The following is a 15,414-nucleotide window of genomic DNA, read 5'->3' as shown; positions in this document are numbered from 1 at the left end:
AAGCAGTACCACACAGATGTTTCTGGGCACCTTGTGTATTAGAGCAGAGGAGTGCATCTCCTCCTTTTCCCAACATCCTTCCCCCTGCAGCAAACAGCTCCACACTGGGCTTGTGCAGAGTCTCTACTGTCTGTTCAGGGAAACACAAGCTGCTGAAGATGCAGGTATTCGAACACTGGTCTTGCCTGACACATTTTTATGAAGACTTCAGAAATGTCTTTCCTCTGTCAAAAATCAAGAGAAATTGGGCAGCAGTTTCAATAGCTATTCCAGCAGGGGACATGCATACACATGTGCACACACATACACTTGGCTGTTAGACTATGCTGTCAGAACTGAAAAGACATTTCAATATTTCCTTTGTGCAGAGCCAAAGATCCCTACAAGCGATCAGCTGCCAGAGAGGGAATGCAGCAGTGTGAAGGAGCTGGGAATTTGAAGAGGGGCCATCACACAAGGAAAACAAACAACTCCACCACCCCATGTTCATTTCCTTCAATGAAAACGTTTTCTGAAGACACTGATCCACAGAAGCTGTAGTCCCTAAAAACACCCCAGCGCCAATGCAAGCTGGTACCAGATGTCAGACAGAGTCAGTTGTGCCAAACTCTAGATTAATATAAACACAGTGGGAGGGGAGGAAGAAAGTCATAAACATTAGCAGGAGTAAGAAATTGCTCACACCTTCACTTCCGATTAGTTAAAAGCAAAGCTTTCAGCTAAGATCGGAGAGAAGAATTGATAGCTTTCTGCACATAAGTCACTATTATTAACATGCTTTTAAGTGAAAACCCATATTCTAATGAACAAGACCGATTACATAGAGGTGGACTCCTGCGGACAGAAACACTAGAAGTTCTCAACACTTCTATTAACTGAATAGTCTCTATAAAACCCACCCCTGGTTCTGTGAAGAGATAGGAGATCATACACATTTGTGTACATTTTTATTTAAAGGATGCCTCTCTTGGGCAATTGAAAAGAGGCAATTGCTGTGGATAGTCTAAGTTCACATTTAAAGAAGTGCTACAAACCAGACCTGGCTGTCTAAAGCCACTATATGCAGTAGCATACAAATGTATATTCCTAACAAAGCAACAAGTAAATGATACTCCCAAATAAGGCAGGATGGGAAACAAGGAACTACTTAATCTTGCTGTGCAGCTATGGCACCACCTCCTGCAACACTCAGGAAGTTAAAGGGACCAGGAGGAAAGGCATATTCTACATCATGGTGGCCTCTATAACATGGAAGAAGTTTCTAGATAGCTTCCTCAGATTCATCACCACAGCTTCACTTACTGTCAGTGCCCTCCAAGACTTCTTCCTTTCCACCGTCTCTTCCATTTCTCAGTCTCTTAACTCCTTTCTTACTGAACAACTAACTTAACCTGAGATGACATGAAACAGCATTGCAATTGTGCTCTGCATTGACCCTTTCCCCTTTGTTCTGTTTCTTATTTAAGTCTCCTTAGACAGAAGATTAGATCTTTTTAAATAACACTTTGCATAAAGGTAATCTGATATTACCCAGTTCCTGAGTACTATCACAGGAAATACAAATAGCAATATCCAAGATTCTCAGGCAATGCCCAGTTAAGGGCTTTTCATTGCCAGAGTTAGGCACTATTGGTTTTAACTGTGCTCCACATCATGTTTGCAAGCCACCCAGGTCAAAAAACCAAAACAATAAACCCTCAACAAACCAAGTTTCAGGACTACAGTATCCAGCACATTAAGCAGGTTGTTCTGAAGTGCACCAGTGTTCCTACTCAGAACATGGTCAGATACTCCTAGTAAGGAGCTATTCTCATAAATCCAGTTCACAAGTGGAGCAAACCAAGCACTGGAGGAAGCAAGACCTATTTGCCATTTAATGGCTCCTGCACACCCAATCTCGAGGCAAAGGATGAGTCTTCTGCAGACCTAATATGAATAGTCATGCAAGCTTTGTTCACTCCACCCTAAAGGCACTCACAGGGTGAAAACTGGCTCGGCAAGCTTTGCAAATCAAGAAGTGCAGCAAGTATGGGAGGTACAGAGGGTGCAAGAACTACCCTGCTCCTTTTGTATGCTTACACATTAAAAAAAAAGATTTCAACAGATCCAAGTTCCTTTCTCTGCTGAGACATGATCACTTCTCTCAAGTTTTGTTACTTGAAATTTCTCATCATTGTCCTGCTGTCATTACACCTACACAATTCCAAATAAATTCTGCCAGAAGACTGTCTCCTACATTAAGAACTGTTTTGAGACCATGAGTTAAGCAAAGTAGCACTCAGAGATTGAGCAGTTACAACTAGTTTCAGTTCTTCCTTGGTCCCTCAAATTTCATGGCATTCTAAGACTTGCTTTACCTTGAATTAAAAGAAATCAGTGGCTATTTGTACATGAAATGTATAATTTCTTGGAGGAAGGAAGAGGGAAGATATATAAAGTTTTCCCCTGAGCTTTTGGAATGGTGTCGTTGCTGTACACAAATGTCAAGTAGTCTGCTGAAAGAATAGGTCCCCAAAGGATTTTCTAAAGGAAGAATAACCCAGTCAATTATTCGGTTTATTATCTCTATGTTCTTTTTCAAGATTATGCTTGCCTTGTCTGCAAGAAATACACAGTTAATTCCCTACTATCCAGTGTGTTAGATACTGAAATATATATCTAGAATGACTGTGCAGTAGGAAGTTATCTCCCCTGATTATTGGGAGCAATAGAGTACATCCTCCATTTGCATGCAGTTTGTTGTTTAATCAAGTGTTACACATAAAAATAAAAGCTTTTGAAGACTTCTAATAATTTAAGTAACTGCAGATTAATACCCAGCTTTCCCTTAACTATTTTATATCATACAAGTTTCCTCTTACTGACCACAACCATTTTACACACAGATAAATGGAGATGTAAGTATATGAAGGGATGTGCTCAAAAATTATTCTATTCCTGTTCTTACCAGTTTGCAAATACACATTTCTTGAATCCCTAGTCAGTACCCCATCCCTGTACTAAAACCTTCTATCCTCAACAAATGCTAAGAAAAGCAGCACAGTATAGTTTATGTGGCAGAAATCATGGAAGATTCCCTTCATGCAGCCTCTTTAGCAATGGGGCTGAATTTCTGCACTTTCTACAAGAATAACAAGAGCTTGGTCAGATTCTGTGCACTAATCTTCAGTTTCATTTCAACCTAATGCATTTGTTTCTGTGTCCCCCACAGCATATCCACACATCAAGGAAAAGAAACCCAAACAACTCTGCATACAACTGTTTGAACTAGTCTTTAGACTTAGCACCTGCTTCAACAACCTTTTTATCTCAAACATTACATACATGTCCAGACTCTCCAAGTGCAATTAATTTATACAGCTTCATTTGGTACACTTCAGCAAGGTGAGGAGAAAAAAAAATCATTATATTTGTCAATAAAAGGAAAACAAAAATTGTTTTACCCTTTTTGGTATCTTCATCCTCTTGTCCCCAACACTCGTAAACAACATAGGGCAGAGACAGTCTATTTTAGCCATGTTGCATAACCGTAGCAACTTTACAAATAAGAACATTAGCAGTTACAAAACAAGACAAACCACAAAGATTAATATAAGACCAGAATGAAGTTAGGTTTATATACCTTAAGAAGCATATCGTATCCAGAATTCCGACTCATACTGAGTGCCTTTGTATAGACTGACCAAGCTGAGTGCTTTTGGATAGACTGACCAAGCCCCTAGGAACTTGGAGAAAATACTGCTGGCATCTGACAAAATCACTCTCAGATGGTACTGACTCTTTAGGGGCTTCCTGACAATCAGGTAACACAGGGTGGTCTACTTTCCTCTCCCAGCAGCCAGGGAATACACAGTCCTTCACCATGCTTTAGCTGACCAGTGACACTCTAGACAGCTACAGTCATAAAACTGCTTCCACAGTGGCAAAACATACCACAGACATTCACATGAAAAGAAAGCAAAGGTAACTCTCCAAAACAGTTGAAATAGCTCATTGTCTTTAACTTCTCTAGCTCATGTCAAAGTATTCCCTAAACAGTGTATTACATTTGACCATAAGTTCAAGAAGCCTCCAACATTCAGTTTCTATGCAACACAGCCTTTATTTCACTTTTCTACATAGTCAGTCAGACTCCTACTTTAAGTGTACTGCTTTGCTTCAGAGTAGGGGGAGAAGTAGTTTCTGCCTCTTCACTAGCAGAGATTAATCTTAATTCGCAGATGACAAAGCAGAGCAGGCAGCCTCCAGTATTCAACCTTATGGTAAAATACAAAAAAAAAAAAACAAACCAAAAATACGTATGTATTTTATGCCCCCTGACACAGGTACAAAGCCCAGGCAATACTAGTCCTGCAGTGAAAGGACAAAATAATTTAGAAGCCACAGACATCAGCTCTTAATGGCAAGCGCTCTACAGACACAGTAAGCTAGTCAAAGTTATTAAAAACAATAGCCACAACAACTACCAATAATAGAGAAGAACTTCAAATTCCTTTACTGCTCCTTCCTAGGTAGCTTTTTGTGATCAATACTTCAACAGCTCAATAGGGAAGTCAAGTGTTTCTGTGTCCAAGAGTATGCTCGAGATGAGGACTGAAGCTTGTAGCAAGAGGAGAGACTGCCAGGGAAGCAAGGAAGAAGGCACTGCAGAATCATTCACAGCCTCAGCCCTCCTGACTGTACATGGCATACAAACAAAAGCATGCTGAGACTAGGTAAAGAGCCAGACAGAACTAGGTTACAGACCACTTCAGACTATTCAGAAAGTAATTTTAGACATCCCTGTCACTGAAAATGGAAACATATTACTGACAGCATCTTAGTGCCAGCCGAGCCTTGTGAGGTGAAACATATGCACCTCCCAGGAGACTGAATATCACACATGCCAACAGCATCCCTGCCTTAGGTTCACTCCTGCATTGGAGATTCACTACAAGTTCACATCAAGAATAACCATTCCCTCTCCTGAAAATTAAGAGTCCCCCAACATCCAGTCTTGTCTAAAAATTAGATAAAAATCTAACTGATGCAATGAACCACCTCAAACTTTAATGTTATGATTCATAACAGCAATTTGAACAGATGTGCCAGTTACACTAAACTGTGAAGTTTAAAGAGAGAAAACTATAAAGACGATAAACAAAACATAGAAGTCAAGAAGAAATACAGGTTTTTCTCCATGGAAGCACACATCTTCATATGTTTTTATCTTTGTGAGAAAGCTCAGTACAGCTCCGAGTCACTCATTAAAGTTATATCACCCCTAAGCATATGTCGCAAGCATTACTCACACACCTCTGTCCTAGAATTTAGCCAAGACTGTAACAGCAGCAGACACCATCACTGTTAAAAGGATACATTCTGTCATGGCCACAACATCGAGTTTGCTAACTTCAGGTGAGCCAGGGCAACACTTCTTGAATTCTTTCCGCAAGTCAAAAAAGGAGTAGAAGCATTCAGGCAGTAAGATATTCTGTAACAGGAACAGAGTAACTGCTGTCAAGGGTGAGTTTAATGTACTTTGTCTTTAGATACCAAACTGTCTAACAATTTCTATATAATAGGTAAGAAACACAAGCATCCTTTGCTACAGAGAAACTCACGTAACTCTTCTTAGCCAGGTAAGTACATTTTTATAAACTTCTTTGCTTAAGCAGCTTTCTCTCTATACAGTTTAAAAAGAGAAATGTGCTTTTGTGCTGCCAGAGAAATATTTGCAATTATTACTAGAGCCTCAAATCCAATATATATGTACAAGAGCAAATGCCTGCTATTGTAACTTATCATCAGTTCTTGATTCCAATTTTAACTGTAAAAAGCCACAGGGCACTCAGTTCAGCTTACAGAACCAAGCACAATTTGCGAGATGAGCAGATGATATTTCAGTGTATAGACAAGGCTGAGTTTTCAGAGAGTAGTCACACTTCAAATATTGATTCCCAGCAAAAAAGATGAGGGTTTGACATGGTGCAGAGCTTGGCAATCTATGCATAGTAACTGCTTTAATTACAGCGTATGAAGCCAGAAGCAAGTTAGGTAGCCCACTAGAAACCCATAAAACCCCTTTTGCCTCCCCACTACATTTACCACACACTTTAATTTTTTTGGGGGGGTGTCAAAGAAAAGACAGGGAGAAGTCTTGGGGGAAGCTGTTGAAACCAACACAAAACCTTACTCCTTCAGTTAGCTCTTCACCCCAGAGGTTCCCCACAGACAGAATACTTCATACTCCTTTTGGCTGTTTGTTGCTTGCAAGGCTCTCTAGACTAAAAGTACAGGCTTTCTGGGATATAACTACTAGTTAGCATCTTGACATTATAACAGAATAAGAGGCTATGTGAAAGCATACTTAGGAAGCCCAAAGAAAGAAGTTTAGGCTCTAAAAACAAGTTCTGCTTTGAGAATGTTAGAGCTTATCTTAGCATATGGACATTGCATTAGGCAAACAACACTCTTAAAGACAAACTTATGAAAATGCAAGTGTGCTTGCCAAGATTTTCTGCTTTAGTTTTAGGATGACTCTTTCTTCCATGATGTAAAATGAAACTTTCACTTGGAATAGTTGATGCCAATTCATTCTCTGAATACCACGAGTTGCTAGCTGGGTTCAGAATGGGCATCTTAATCAAGAGCCTAGTGATTTCTGCCTATCTGGATTTTAGTGATCACACAGTCAGATCTCTGAATTAGGGTATTCACAAAAGAACTACTTAAGAGTCTCATATGCCTCTGGTTTACTTTATCTGCAGGCAGCACAGAACAAACTGTAGATGAATAATTCTTAACAAAACAGCAAGACCATATTTTGATGAAGATTTGATTCCTGTCTGTGACCCTGTGATGATATAGAAAAAGGCTGCCTATCCCCAACATCAATCAACTTAAATAATTGTAGGAGTTGTCCTTTCTTTTATCCACATAATTTAAATGGATGAAGAGACTTATTAACCAAGAAGAAAGTCCACTAAAAACCTGTTTCCACATTTTCTCACATTATACATCATACAAGACAAGTTACAGGACTGTCCCTTTACCATGAATCATGCTATTTCTCTTCTAAGCATTCAAAGCTATAAACACTTAAAGCCCCAACAAGTATTGCAACCAAATTCATTCAGTATCAGTTTTGTAATAACACAGACTTGCAGCAGTGCCCTTTCAAAGATGAAGCAGCAAACTCATGGGCACAAAAGTCAGCTGCAAAGAGAGGAGCAGAACAGCTCAGTTACAGAGCAATGCATGTTCATACCACAAAATTAGGTGTTATTAATATTGAAGCAGTTATTTCAGAACTAGAGAGAGACAGCATACTGCTGGAACCCTATCACTAATGAAAAGTAGGTAGGACCTTGTAACAATGTTAGCGATTTGGCAACTCTGAAGTTACAGAAAACTCTAGACTATGAGACTAATCATCACTCATAGCCTGCCTCAAACTACTGTTCAGCTCCTTACAAATATGAACACCGCCCTCAGAGTGTCAGCTGAATACACAGAGATTGAGAGTTGCCAAAGCTAAACGTGAATGTAAAATTTCAAAAGACAGTTTACGATTAAGGTAGTTAACTATTTAGCAACATTTCCAAATCCCACCTCTTAATCCATTGTAGCTCCTACAGCTGTAGAAGCTATGAGTACTGTCAGTGCTCCTCTCTCAAACAGTTAAGAGTATCTTCCTTTTGATTTAAATTAAAAGGGCATCTCAAGGCTACATAGGCACAGGGCACTGTCTATGTCTATGTCTTCCACATGGACAGGCTCTTTATCCTGGTAAGCACATTAACATACGAGCAATGTTTGTGCTATGGTTGTGTGGAGGTACCCTCATACTAAAGAGAAGTTAGCAGTTTTGCAAGAAATCATAGAAAGCACATTAGGATTCAAATTTAAGCTACAACTACATACCTTTTTGGAAGCTTCAGGGTGCAGAACCTGCCTAATGTGCAACTGTCCATCAGTACAGAAACAGAAGGAAGTACCTACACCAATATTCAGTTCATTGCTCACAGACTGATTAAACTGTAGGCAGGAACAAGAAAAAACATACATGTTAAAGAGATCAGAATAGCTGCACTGTGCAGTGTCATCAGTTGGTAACATGTTATTCCTGGTCAGCAGGAACGCGGAGCTAGAATTCCTTTTTGCATAAGCCCACTACTTCACTTCTGTAGATTTGTTTCTTACTAGCTTGGCACATACTAACTTTCATAGTTATCATCACTGGAAACCACTTTTCCCCTTTTTAAGGAAATATGGCTACACAGACAGTCCACAACCCAGAAAAAAACCCCAACCTTTTTGAGAAACATTTGCAAAAGCACTGCAATGAGACATAAAGCTGGTCGCAGAGAGCTGAGGCAGTCCTGGGGCAGAAGAGCTTTTCAAACACGGTAGTCAAACACGTTGGAAAGGAGACAGGTTTTCAGCCCTACCCTCGATGGAAATCACACACACCTAGGGGCTTTAGTACTGTCACCTTCTCAGGACTGATGAACACAAACTCTGACAGGGCCTGCCACCACCCAGCCTTTTCAGGGGACACCTAAACTTGGCTTCTTCCAACACTGATTAGGGCTCACCCTCAGGTGAGACTCATTCAGGGTCCAGCATGGCAGGAGAGCAGGGTAGGGGAATATCTGACTCTGACCTTCCTCACTTGGGAGTCAGGTCCTCACAATATGAATGAGCAAAAAGCAAGGAAGAAATGCGCACAAAGCCCTCCACATATAGGCTGCCTGGCCCACACAGATCAGTGGTATCCCTGTGCCAGGTTCCACTGTCCTGACGGTGGGGTGGAAAGCATAAGTGGATGATAACACTGCCTCTACCCCACGGGGGAGCTCCCAAGGGAGACCAGCACCCAGCAGCCAGTTATGGGGTGTCACCTGTCTCAGTGCCTGCTCCAGCGGTGGAGCCAGTGCCAGGCTCTCCACATCCACCTGGGTGATCTCCTGGCACTCAGCCGTCAGCTCTGGGTGGTCAGGCCGGACCAGCACGTCATGCAGGTGCCCCAGCTCCAGAGAAAGCAGAGGAGGGGTGAGTCAGCTCCCCGGGCTGGGGGTCCTCACCTGCAGCACCAGCCCCTGCCCTCCACCAGAGCTTGCTCCAGCCTGGAGCACCCATTGCCAGCCCAGCGCTGAGACCACCCTACCCGCACCCAGCATGGCAAGGGCCAAGGGGAGCAGCAGGTCGGGGTGCTCTCCCCTCGGGTGAAAATACCTCCTTACTCCTCAGGTCGACCACTTTCCACAGGAGCTGGAGCAGCTCTCGCTCGTCTGAGCCCAGCCTTGCCCCGTTGGTGCCCGCCGTGGTCACAAAGAGGATCACCAGGTAGTCGGGAGACGCCGTCATGGTGCCACAGGGTCAGCAGAAAGGATAAAAAGGAGAGAAAGAAAGAAGAGAGAAAGAAAAAGGAGGAAAGGAAGGAGGAGAAGGGGACGAGAAGAGAGCGGAAACTTTCCCTGCCCGAGGCGCTTCCAGGCGAGACCCAAGCGGCAGAGCCCCCACCTGCAGCCTCGCTCCCCAAGGACCTGGCGCGGGGGAGGCGCACGGCTTCCCCCCGCTTTCCCACCCCCTTTTTCCCGAGGCGGGCGGCGGCCGCTCCCACTCCGGCTGCACCCTTAGGAAGCGCGCAATGGCTGCGGGCTTTTCAGCGCGGGGCCGCGGCACCACCTGCCCACCCCCGGCCCACGTGGTGCAGGTAACACACACCTGGCGCCGCCGCCCATTGGCCCCGCCGGGCGGGGACGTGGCAGCGCGGCGGGGGCGGCAGCGGGAACGGGGGGCCGGGATTGCGGGCGGGACGCCAAGCGCGGTGCCGGGATTGCGGGCGGGTTGCGGGAGCGCGGCGGCGGACGAGCCGCCCCCGGCCTCCGAGGAGCCCCATCGGGCACCGACGGCGGCCCGGACCTGCCGGGCTCCGCCTCCCGCCGTCGGGACGCGCTGCCCGGGGAGGTCCGGCTCCTCACCGGCGGGGCGGGGCCCCGCTCCTGCCGGGACGTGTCGCGGAGGGCAGGTCGGTCCTGCGTCCGCGAGCAGCCCCGTCCCCTGCACGCAAGAGGAGGGGAGATGGCCACGCCGCCCGCGGCCCCCCGGCAGGTCTCCTCCCTCGGTCGGGGGCCGCAGAGGCCGGGTGCGGTGCCAGGGAGCACGGTCGTGGCGTGCGGGCCGGCTGTCCCCGGGAGCAGCTCCGAGGGAGCCGAGGGGATCAGAGCGGTGGAGTCTCTTCCTCTGTCGTCCTCAAGGCAGCGGCATCGCAACTTCTGTGCGGCTCGGGCACGGCGGATTGAGTGATGTGTTAAGAGCTGGCCAGTGAGGCTGTTGCAGCCTTCCCTCCGTGAACTTGTGATTTTGGCCCTTGTGACAACCTCACTTCTGCTGATCGCTGTTCCGCGGTGAAATCTCTATTTTAAATGCATAATGCTCAAAACTAGATCTTTTCATGACAAATCACTGAAGGCAGGGTAAACAAGTAACTCTAACTTTCCTCAGGGAAATTCTGTTGTACACCTGGTTCTTTAGGATCTCAGTTGTTTATTTCCAATGTCATTGCAATGCTGCTTTTTGAAATTTTTACTGAGATCATAGAATCTTAGAATATACTGAGTTGGAAGGGACCCATTAAGATCATCGAGTCCAACTCCTGGCCCTGCTCAGGAAACCCCAAGATCCCACCATGTGCCTGAGAGTGTTGTCCAAATGCTTCTTGAACTCAGGCAGGCTTGGTGCTGGGACCACTTCCCTGGGAAGTGTGTTCCAGTGCTCAGCCATCCTCTGGGTGAAAAACCTCTTCCTGATATTCAGCCTAAACCTACTTTGCTTTGAAATAGCAGCTTCATGCTATTTCCTCGAGTCCTCTTACGGGTCATGAGAGTGAAGAGATCAGTACCTACCCCTCCACTTCCCCTTGTGAGGATGTTGAAGACCACAATGAGGTCTCCCCTCAGTCTCTTCTCCAGGCTGAACAAACCGAGTGACCTCAGTCATTTGTCATATGGCTTCCCCTCAAGGCCCTTCACCATTCTCGTGGCCCTGCTTTAGATGTCTTTTTTATATTGTGGTGCCCCAAACCACACACAATATTCAAGGTGAGGCCACACCAATGCAGAGCAGAGTGGGACAATCCCCTCCCTTGCCCAGTTGGTGATGCTTTGCCTGATGCCCCCAGGGCTGCCAGAGCCATCATGGCTAGGCTTTGCGAACAAAGATTTGGGGACTGCCAGAGCACTGCTGACTCATATTGCCATTGACCAGGAAACAAAAGAATGACTCAACTTGCCATTGACCAGGACCCCCAGGTCCCTTTCTGTGGCACTGCTCTCCAGCCTCCTGTTCCCCAGGAGGTTGCCCCATCCCACGTGCAGAATCCAGCACTTGCCCTTGTTAAATTTCATACGGTTAGTGATTGCCCATCTTTCTAATTTGTTGAGGTTTCTTTGCAGAGCTTCCCTGTCCTTGAGGGAGTTGGCACGTCCTCCCAATTTGGTGTGTCAGCAAATTTACTTAGTGTATTCCTTTGAGTCCTTCATCCAAGTAATTTATGAAGATGTTGAAGGGCTGAGGATGGAGCCCTGTGGAACCCCACTGGTGACTGGACACAAGCCCCATTCACTATAACTCTTTGTGCCCAACCTGTGAGCCAGTTGCTCACCCATGGTGCAATATGGTTATCCAGCTGTGTGATGGACATTTTGATGATGGTGTGCATTGTGTGTTTCTTCATCACCATTCCTTTCATTGGTGCAGGTTCACAGCTTGCACCACCTTTTATTAATGTATATGCATTTGCTTGGTAGGAAGGGAGCAGATGTTTCATCACTACTGGGGATCTTGTCAGCCACTGACTCCTCCACATAGTGCCCAGAACCCTTGTCCTGCTCTGCTGCAGGTTGGTGCAGCCTGGTTCTCCTTGCGGGGACTGCCACCAAATTCCTGCTTGACAGTTCATGTGCTTCAATAGACAGCATGACACAATGGGGTAATTTTCACTCTCTCTGGTACAAGATTTCAAAAATGGCATGCACTGTTAGCAGAGACTGCAATTTGAGGGTTAAAATATCAATTTAATCACTTCAGTTTTTTAAAGCGTAGCTGAAATTGGCCATATGAATCTCACATCAGGAAACACCTGAGCTAATTGTGCCCCATTTGTTGGAGGGTTAGAGCACCTGGGTTTCTTTGGGCATTTCACTTCTGATGTTCTGATGCATTGAGTGAAACATATGGGAAGGAGAGGACTGGGATGTGTGTCCTCACCAGTGGCTGCAGCTGATCTGTACTCAGCATCTGAGGAGTTTGCTCTGTGACCTCTGCCTAGCCTGGAGAAGAGGGATTCAATAGTATAGGATTTCTTTGTGCAGTTTCCATTTCAGGTCTTAGTTTAGTGCAACTTCTTAAAAAATCTTTATAGTTTAGTACAAAAGACCAGAAGTACATTTCTGAAAGGATTTCACATTGGAGCACGCCAGACAGAGAGCCCCGGCTCCTCGTCTTTCAGCGAAACGTAATCATCCATTCTAGGAAGTTTGCTTCCCGATGCCTGCTTGGCTTTTGAGATGCAGCTCTTGTCTTTGTGAGAACGATTTTTGGATGGGCACGTGTTTCTTGACTTGTGATTTGTTGTGTTCTGCTTATATATATCTTTTTTTCTTCCCTTTTATACCTGACTGTCTTATCCTATCTTGTCTCTTTCCATCTAGGAATATGAGACTTCCCAGCTTATCACTAGAGCAGGCTGCATTATGTATAGTAACCCCTTTCATAGGTAAAACTGTACCCTGAAAGTATTTTTAATTCCCACTATGTCCTTTGAGTTCTCGACTAACCCTTGTTTTATTTATTTATTTATTTAGGAAGCTACTCACCACTAATTGTTACTGTAGTGCTTTTATTTTTCTCATTCTTGGATAACACATTTCCTAAAACACCCGTTTTGCAGTTACAGTTCCCATTCCACCCTCTTTCTTGCATGCTTGCAGCACCTGGTCTGACAACATGTACCAGTTGGTTAAGTTCCTGTGTTGTGTTGCCCAGGCTCCTGGCATTTGTGTACTCCCATTCCAGTTGCTTCTCCCTGCCTGTTCCTTGTCCCAGGACTGGTTAAACATAGTCTTTGCATGAAGTGTCACCTTCCAGATGACATCAGCGTTGTTACCTACAGGAAGGTACTAAGGTGCTTTGGGGCACGATGACCTCTCAAGGCTCCTCCCAGCACCCTGTTGCTGTATTTCTCTCCTCTGGCATGCCTTCTGTTTCCCGTCTGCTGTCCATCTGACCAGCCCCTTTGCTAATCCCAATGTAACTGTTTCTCTGTCCTTTTTGTATTAGCTCTGGTGGTTTCTCACCACACATTCTTTTGTTTCACTTTCTGTTTCAGGACATTTCTGAAACTACTCACACCTTTCTTCTTGCCAAGGAGCTGGTCCTAACATCCCCTCCTGAGCACTGCAAGAGGCTGACAGGCCTGCTTACTTATTTCCCACATTTTCCTGAAGCTTCCCTCTCTCACCCAGTGATCTCCTTCCTCCCAGTTTATTTGAACAAACCTGTGACTTTGCACTGTGTCCAGGTTTTTTCTGCTGGTTCTGCATCTCCCACCCTCCTCTACAGGAGGGTCTTCAGCCCAATGCCACCTGCATCTGTTATCCTTTCCTGCACAGACCTTTGGTCTGTGCCAAGTGTCCCACCTGTATCACTCTTCCCCGTCAGTGCTCTAGTTTTCTTCCAGAATATAAACTTTTTACAACTGAAATTGAAGAATCATCTGTATCATGTTTTTTGAACGTGCTACTGTTTACCACCAACTGTTTTTTTTTTAATGTCTCTAAGATAACTGCTGCTCCTAACAGAATTCTGTTTTCTCTACTTTCACTAGTGGAGAATATACCCCAAAAATACCCAAATTATTTCCTGATATAGTGCAACTGGGTGTGACATTCAAACACTGCTGCTCTTCCTTGCAGCGAGGAAATACCACTGACCTGTAAGCCCAGCCATTTGCTGAAATCAATGACACTGCATTCACAGCCATCTGAATTTAATCCTGCAAAGCTGATTCTTCTCACATCCAGAGCTGCAGCTGTTACCAGCAGTGAGGGAGTCACTGCAGATAAAAACACAGGGCTGGAACTCCCCTGCCAGTTACTGAAACAGCTCCTGCTAGCTGACCTGGTTGCAATACTGTTCCAGGCTGTCCCAGGAGAGAAGTCATCTAATTGGGACTGAGGTCCTCTGGCACAATGGCACACATGGTGATGTTCATGTTTGGAGTAGATCTACAAAGGTACTCTCCCACAGAAATCTCCACAGAGTCCATAAACGTAACCAAAACAAGCTGTGCCTAGTGTCACAAGGCATTGTGCTACTAAAATACATAGAGAGGATTTTTTTTGTTTTCTACATTTAAAAAACTATATATATATTTTACTCCAGGAGTTTAGATCTGGCTGTTAGTGTAAGAGAGGGTCCCAGCTTGGTGCAAATCTGTCAGCATGGCCAAGGAGGCCCCTTCAGAATTTCTCAAATTCTGAAATGTTTCTGTCAAGGGATTTGCAGTATTTCAACTACATCTATTGAAATGGTATGAGGCAGTACCATGTTTTCAGTGTATTGAGAAGAAGTTTTAGTTGATGAGTCTCCCTGCAGCGCCACAAAACATTTCTTCAGGTGTGCCAGTAGAACTGGTTGTGGAATTGCATGTTGTGGCCAAGCTCCACAACACGTGCTGTGGGGACGGGAACTTCCTGAACTAGTTTCACCAGTGGAGATGGATATATTGAACTACAGCCTTGTTTAAATTGATGCAACATTTTCATGTGGAGTCCGACCCAGAGGACTGCTGCTCCCAGTGTAAGCTGAAGTTTGGAGTGCTGACAAAGCACCAAGCTCACCTCCTGAAACGCAAAAAGGGACTTGCAAATTCCTGATGCATGCACAAAATAGCACATTTGATTAAGCACTGTTTCAGAAACAAGATGCGGGTAACAAAGCACAATTATCACTCTTAAGGGACAAAAATATCATTGTTAAGGGAAGTGCGGGTATGTGGCTGAAGTTTTGGTCCAGAGATGTAACGTGTCCTGTTGTAGCTTCCTCCAAAGGCACATGGTGCAGCTCTGCTATCGTGAGAGCTCCTACTTGTGCAACCACACAGTGCTTGCGTAAGATTAATTCCACATCGTTCTCCTGGCCACGGGCTGGCTTTGGCTTCGTGGTGTCCCCAGTGCTATACAACTTCGTTGCTGTTGCAGAAGGGCAGTGGCTGCTCAGCAGGTACGTCAGGAGCTGCGGAAAGGTTGAGAGGAGCGACAACTCCTTACACCTGGAAAGGGTTTGTTTTAAGCACGGCAAAGGCTGCAAAAGAAATTTCTCAGGCAGGATTGAAATTAGCCGGCCCCGAACTTGTGAAACCGAAAT

General features: G+C 44.9%; 1 protein-coding gene across 4 annotated transcripts in view; it reads right to left on the bottom strand.

The window, feature by feature from the left end:
• Positions 1 to 9,913, bottom strand: part of ESRP1 (epithelial splicing regulatory protein 1) — a 32,489-nt gene extending 22,576 nt beyond the window's left edge. For all 4 annotated transcript variants that reach the window (XR_003542498.2, XM_027730931.2, XM_027730932.2 and 1 more), the window contains exons 1-4: positions 9,220 to 9,913; positions 8,886 to 9,014; positions 7,906 to 8,019; positions 5,359 to 5,473 (exon numbers count right to left, since the gene is read on the bottom strand). Coding sequence is in view for 3 of the 4 variants with exons in the window: in XM_027730931.2 (XP_027586732.1) it covers positions 5,359 to 5,473; positions 7,906 to 8,019; positions 8,886 to 9,014; positions 9,220 to 9,351 (490 nt within the window). In the remaining variant the exon portion in view is untranslated. The remainder of the gene's footprint in view (positions 1 to 5,358; positions 5,474 to 7,905; positions 8,020 to 8,885; positions 9,015 to 9,219) is intronic.
• Positions 9,914 to 15,414: the final 5,501 nt, after the last annotated feature.

The sequence above is a fragment of the Pipra filicauda genome, unplaced genomic scaffold (assembly GCF_003945595.2).
Source record: "Pipra filicauda isolate LSUMZ 115617 unplaced genomic scaffold, ASM394559v2 scaffold157_size4220110_pilon, whole genome shotgun sequence".
In the NCBI taxonomy this organism is placed as follows: Eukaryota; Metazoa; Chordata; class Aves; order Passeriformes; family Pipridae; genus Pipra; species Pipra filicauda.
Note: the sequence above shows the minus strand (reverse complement) of the source record. Positions and strands in the feature narration are given on the sequence as shown.